The sequence below is a fragment of the Protobothrops mucrosquamatus genome, unplaced genomic scaffold (assembly GCF_001527695.2).
Source record: "Protobothrops mucrosquamatus isolate PMUCROS unplaced genomic scaffold, P.Mucros_1.0 scaffold4177, whole genome shotgun sequence".
In the NCBI taxonomy this organism is placed as follows: domain Eukaryota; kingdom Metazoa; phylum Chordata; class Lepidosauria; order Squamata; family Viperidae; genus Protobothrops; species Protobothrops mucrosquamatus.
In genome coordinates, this window is record NW_015390102.1 from 12,184 (window position 1) to 17,811 (window position 5,628).

The following is a 5,628-nucleotide window of genomic DNA, read 5'->3' on the forward strand; positions in this document are numbered from 1 at the left end:
GATGTAGCAAGTAATTTATATAAAGCACACACTCATAAATACAAGCATAAATATTAAATGGAGAAATCAAAAACTGCCTAAAAGTTACATTCTAAAAAATATTAGAGAGTCATCTTCAACCTTATCCCATAATCTGAGGTGTGCTTGTTTGTGTGCATGTATGAGAAAGAGAAAGACAAAGAGAGACAGAGACAGAAGGACTGACCAATTGTATTGGTCATAATCCAGGTTGTAGAAAATTTGAGTGGCACATTATTGAATACTAAATATAATATGCGGAAAAGAGAAAAACTCTCTTTTAATGTTGTCTTCATTTAAATGAGACCAAATGTCTTTTTAGAAGACTTTCCACTTTTGTATTCGTCCATTAGTTTTAAAATGTGCATTCAGTCATATATTGTAAAACATAATCCACTCAAAAATGCCTTAATTTTATCTCTATAGACATCCAGATACGAAAAGAGTGTTGTTGTTGTTGTTGTTGCTTAATGCTCACTGATAGCTGCAATAAGGTATCACCTACCAGAACGCCCACAATCCGAACATGAGACAAGCTCTTCTGGTTTTCCGCTTTTTTTATTCATATTAGATCCTCCAAGGCAGAAATCACAGTAGTTATTGGAAATGATGGCCCCGTCTGGTCCTTTTTGGGCTGTAGGTAGAAGCGTAATATTTTAAATTGAGAGAGAAACTCTCCATGTGTCTTTTATTGTTATTAATTTACTTGTATTTGGACACCATATTTATCAACTAAAAATTTAAACTGGTCAAAGCCAAAGGATCACAAGTTTTCTGACACTCAGTTGTGTTGAATGCAGCTGCTATGGAGCCAGAGATTATTGTCTCTGGTAATACTCTTTAATACTATATATTTTCCAAGATAAGGAAACAAACTAATCTATATAGCGCCTATGAATTGCTACTCAAAAATTACCTGCGGCTGTTTGTTTTATTCTTTTAATTTAATTTATTTAAAAAAAATATTTTTCACTATACACCATACACCAAAAACTACATAAACATAAATCTTTTCTTCTAACAGAACAGTGCTTTACATTTTAAATATTCTTTACATCTTATTTACATTTTATGTACATCAATAATTATGTCTTTTTCTTTCTCTGTTCTAGCCAATTATAACATTTATTCCAAATTTCATAAAATTCTGACGTCTCCTTGTCTTTTATTTCTAACGTAAGTTTGTTCATTTCTGCGTATTCTTTTAATTTAAAAACAGGCTTTGGACCACCATCCCCACTTTTTTAAATGAGGCCTTCTAGAAATGTTCAGAGACAAAGGCAAGAGCTTCTTTTCTGATTTGCCTTCTTTCTTCCCTTTCTGTTCCCATGCCAAACAATAAATGCTAAACTGTCTCTGGGCTGTGCTAATTCCTGAAGATGTCCTCCACATTTACCAGGACTTTAAAATAGATTTCCTTAAAGGTGGGTTTTGGGGCGGAGTAGGGCTAGGCAAACATACACACACACACACACACACCCTCTAGCATTGAGCATCATAACCCTCTTTTGAATTTAATGCTCTGGGTAACATTTCACCAGAAAACCAGAAAAAACTGCTATCAGTGACATGAAGAAACTATACACTAGAACTTGCAAATGAAGACAGGGAAGCATTTTATACTCTAATGGCATCCGCAACATGAAGTCGGTTATCTGCTTCTGGTGTGACTCGCCTACCTGCCAGCAGAGATTTTTCTGTTGGCACGAAGACCAAACGGCACACAACACAATGAGTAATGGGGGTTGGTGTGTTTTCCTTGCAAAAGAAAAACAAAAAAGCTTTTGTTTGACGCCTAAACTGTGCAGGAGCCCGGTTTTGAACGATTCCAATCTCTGGGCAGGATTTGGCGTCCCCATTTTCATATCTTTCCAGCCTTCATCCCCTCGGAGGGATGGCTGACATACAATCTGAACCTACAGGGTAAATGGCATTGAGTTTCCCCTCGTGCGCCTTTTCCCCCCTACTGCTGACAGAGCTCATCTCTCCGCAGGCTGACATGTTTCCATGACAACCAAAATTCCAGGCTCTGGCTGCCTCTGATCTGGCCACCTGTTATTACTCCATTTCTCAAGTGTAAAGAACTGATTTGTGACCTTTCCCCCCCTCCTCCTCCTCCCTGCCTCCCTCCCTCCCTGCCTCCCCCCCTCTCTCTTTTCAAAAGGCATAGATGGGTTTGAGAAATTAAAAGTACCACATCAAATAAACAGGAAGAGCAGAACAACACCAGCAGCTGAGAGAGGCACATTCCTGGAAGCGCCATGTGCCTGCAGAAGAAACGATTGAATCCCTGTTGGAAATGAGTCCACTTCCGGCTGGCTTTCTCCCAACGTTTAATGAGAAATGAAGAAAGTCATTGGGGTGGGATTCAAAGGGAATGGCTCACTGCACAGACTGCACATTGTTTTGCCCAGGACAGAGGTGTGGACTGAAGCAAAATACAGCAGGTAGCATAAATCTCCCAGAGTGCTAAAGGATAAGCCAGATGGAGCTTACGTTAAAAAAAAAAAAAAGTTCAGACATTTCCCCTTTATTCAAAAGGATTTTTGTACTGTCCTCTGCTTCCACGGTTTCTCTACTCCTGTTTCTTAGCCTTTTTGATAGCCTGACTTTGTATGTGGCAGGAAAATGCTAATATCACTACCACCTCAACCAAGATGCCTTATCATTGCTCTAAAGCCAGGTGTCTGTCTGTCACTACAGGGGAAAACCTTTCTCTGCCCAGCTAATGCAGAAAAAAAATACTTTCCATTTATGGAGCAAATTGGAAACTGCACAGCTCTGGGTATTAGGGGGATACATAGTAACATGAATTGCAATTTAAACTGCAGGGGGGAAATAGCACTTGCAATGTTCCTTTCTTTTTCAAGAAAAAAAAGAGAATGCTATGCAAGTAAAAACCTGGCACATCAGGGGAAATATTCCAGATAAACTCACCATTTCGTTCCAAAGTTATTCAATGATTTGCATTTGTTTCTAAACAAGAGTTTAAACCACAGGGGAGAGCAAATCTAGCACCTGTCTGTAACTCTTTGAAGCAACTGTGTCATCACTATGCAACACTGAGAAAAGATGAAGCTGGTTAGACAGGTGCTAAATTTTATTTGTTTGTTTACTTACTCATTTCACTTATATACTACCTAATTGACTATGGACCTGTGGCATTTTACAAGAACAATCAACAATGAATAATTTAATTTGCAATCCCCTTGAGCATTCTCCTAAGCATCTTTCTGGAATCAAGTCTAAAGCTTTATACAGCCCCAACCTGTTCTGTTTGCAATGAATTTTAGTACATGCCTCATCAGTACTGCCAATAGGTCAGCATGACTCAACCCTAGTAAAAGCATTGGGAGTAATCTTCAGAATCTGACCTACAGCCTGTGTTTTAAATATGGCAGAAGAGGGAATTTACTAAGAATATGTAAACCATATTTATTTAATGTGTGTTAATGTTGATTAAATTTAAATGTGATTAAATGTAGTTTTTGTCCTGGCCCTGCCTTCATTTGGAATGTTATTTAAAGGCAGGGATGCTTGTCAGCCCTGTTGCTAGATAATTTTTTAAAAATACTAAGTACAATTTATAAAGATAAAATTTTAAAAACCAAAATAATAAATGAGCTCCTGAAACGAAATACACATCTTGCCAGGCACCCATTTATATAATACTAAAGAAAACAAAGAAGGAAACAGTGCAGGAGGCTGTGAGGTACAATCTAAGTCTTATTAAGCTCTGGCACCCCCATGCCATTCAAGTATTGATCCTAGGCCTCTTTGCTACTACCTTGAGCACTTATCATCTTCTAGCTGGTATACTAGTTGTGGATAATTGGAGTACCAGTCTAACTTGTTTGGACAGTACTAAGTTGAGTAATATTGCTGTTCACCTGACAATACTAATCTAAATTAACATAACTGGCTAAGTCAATCTAAATCTCAAAATTGCTCTACAGGTTCTATTACAAAATCTGATCCTATTCTGATAGTATCAGGGACATTTGATAAAAAGATGATATTTTTATATGTCATTAAGAGCTAAGTTAATTGAGTGGCTAAGGCACCAGGCTAGAAATAGGAGATTGTGAGTTCTAATCCCATTTTAAAGCATGAAAGCTGGCTGGGTGATTTTGGTCAATCACTATCTCTCAGCCCATGATGTCAGGCTCAAATGACAAGGCTGCTACTGTTGTTGTTGTTGTTGTTGTTGGAGGAGGAAGAGGAGGAGGAGGAGGAGGAGGAGGAGGAGGAAGAGGAGGAGGAGGAGATTAGTTGTTTCTGATAAGAACAGAAGTATTTGTGAGGGGAAAGAAAAAGAAGAGAGCCAAACAGTGCAACAAATCAGGAAAAGAGAAGACTTGAAGTGAGTTCAAAAATAGGGCAGCTCTACAATTCCATGGACCTGAACTGAAAAAGTTTATTTCCACCTGTAGACAAAATATTAGCATCTATTCTACAATATCAAAACTCTGTTATCTCATTCTTCTGCCTGTGCTTAAAATACAGTTTGAATCATTGGCAGGAAAGAGGCAGAAGATATTTGAAAAGGAGAAGATTTCAGAAGACAACATTCTTCTACTATGACCCAATAATATGACCCAATAAAGATTATGATAGGCAAGAATGCAAATGACTTGGAAATTCCAATAATTAAAGTCAGAGAGCATAGTGAATATTAAGAAGACTAAACTAATGATAATAGGTACGGTTGCTAGCATGAAATTATTGGAGTAATGGATAGCTTCAGCCTTTTAGAATCTACTATAAGTAATAAAGGAACCAACAGTCAAGAAATATGCCACAGACATATTGGCTATATTTGGTAGAACATCAAGGCCTTATGTAAATGCTGGGAGACAAAAAAAATAACAATCAGACAAAAGATATCTCAGCGCATAGAAGGAATGGAGGTGTATGTCTCAGAAGGGACTTTCTCTAGTTCTCTGTAAAGGCAAGGGAGGCTTGCAAGATTGATATCAGCCCTTTGAGTTAGACTAGACAAGAAACCAAAACCATGAGTACTAGCACTACCATTATTGTAAGGTTACAATAACAGAATATTGTCCATTGAATAATTGTGGATTGCTTATGTTCTCATGTCTCCTTATGAAAGACATTAAAACCAATGTGGTAAGTAACCGTGTGATCTGGACTATCTGTGTGATTAAAATATGCATATAGACTGTACTTTTGCAATTATCCTGCAAAAACAGTTTTAATATACAGTGTGGGCAATAGGAATCAGACATTAAAATATCTAATTTCTGATATGGTTGTAAATCAATATTTGTATTAAACTTCACACCTTTAGAAGGGTGGGTCTTTGCAGATGAAGTATCAATATTTGTATATGGAAACTGAGATTACAGCAGGGCTTTACTATGCAACTAAGCACACTCATTAAAACTACAGTAGAAGAGTGTTTTATGCATATACAGTTGTTTGGAATTTGAAAAGGATGTGCATAAGTAATGGTCGGAGTCTATAATACCTTATCTTCTATCTTCTAGAAGGAATTTGAACTTGGGCAAGAGGATTGCATTATTTCTGTTCACAAATATGCGCCAATGAAAAAGCTATTGTATTTAATGATAGTTGTCATTATTAGGA

At 37.3% G+C, this 5,628-nt stretch overlaps 1 protein-coding gene across 1 annotated transcript in view; it reads right to left on the reverse strand.

The window, feature by feature from the left end:
* Positions 1 to 414: 414 nt before the first annotated feature.
* Positions 415 to 5,628, reverse strand: part of DPF3 (double PHD fingers 3) — a gene marked incomplete at its 5' end in the record, with an annotated part of 98,233 nt that continues 93,019 nt past the window's right edge. Inside the window, 1 exon segment of the mRNA XM_015828044.1 lies at positions 415 to 652. Within this exon segment, the coding sequence (XP_015683530.1) occupies positions 516 to 652 (137 nt within the window).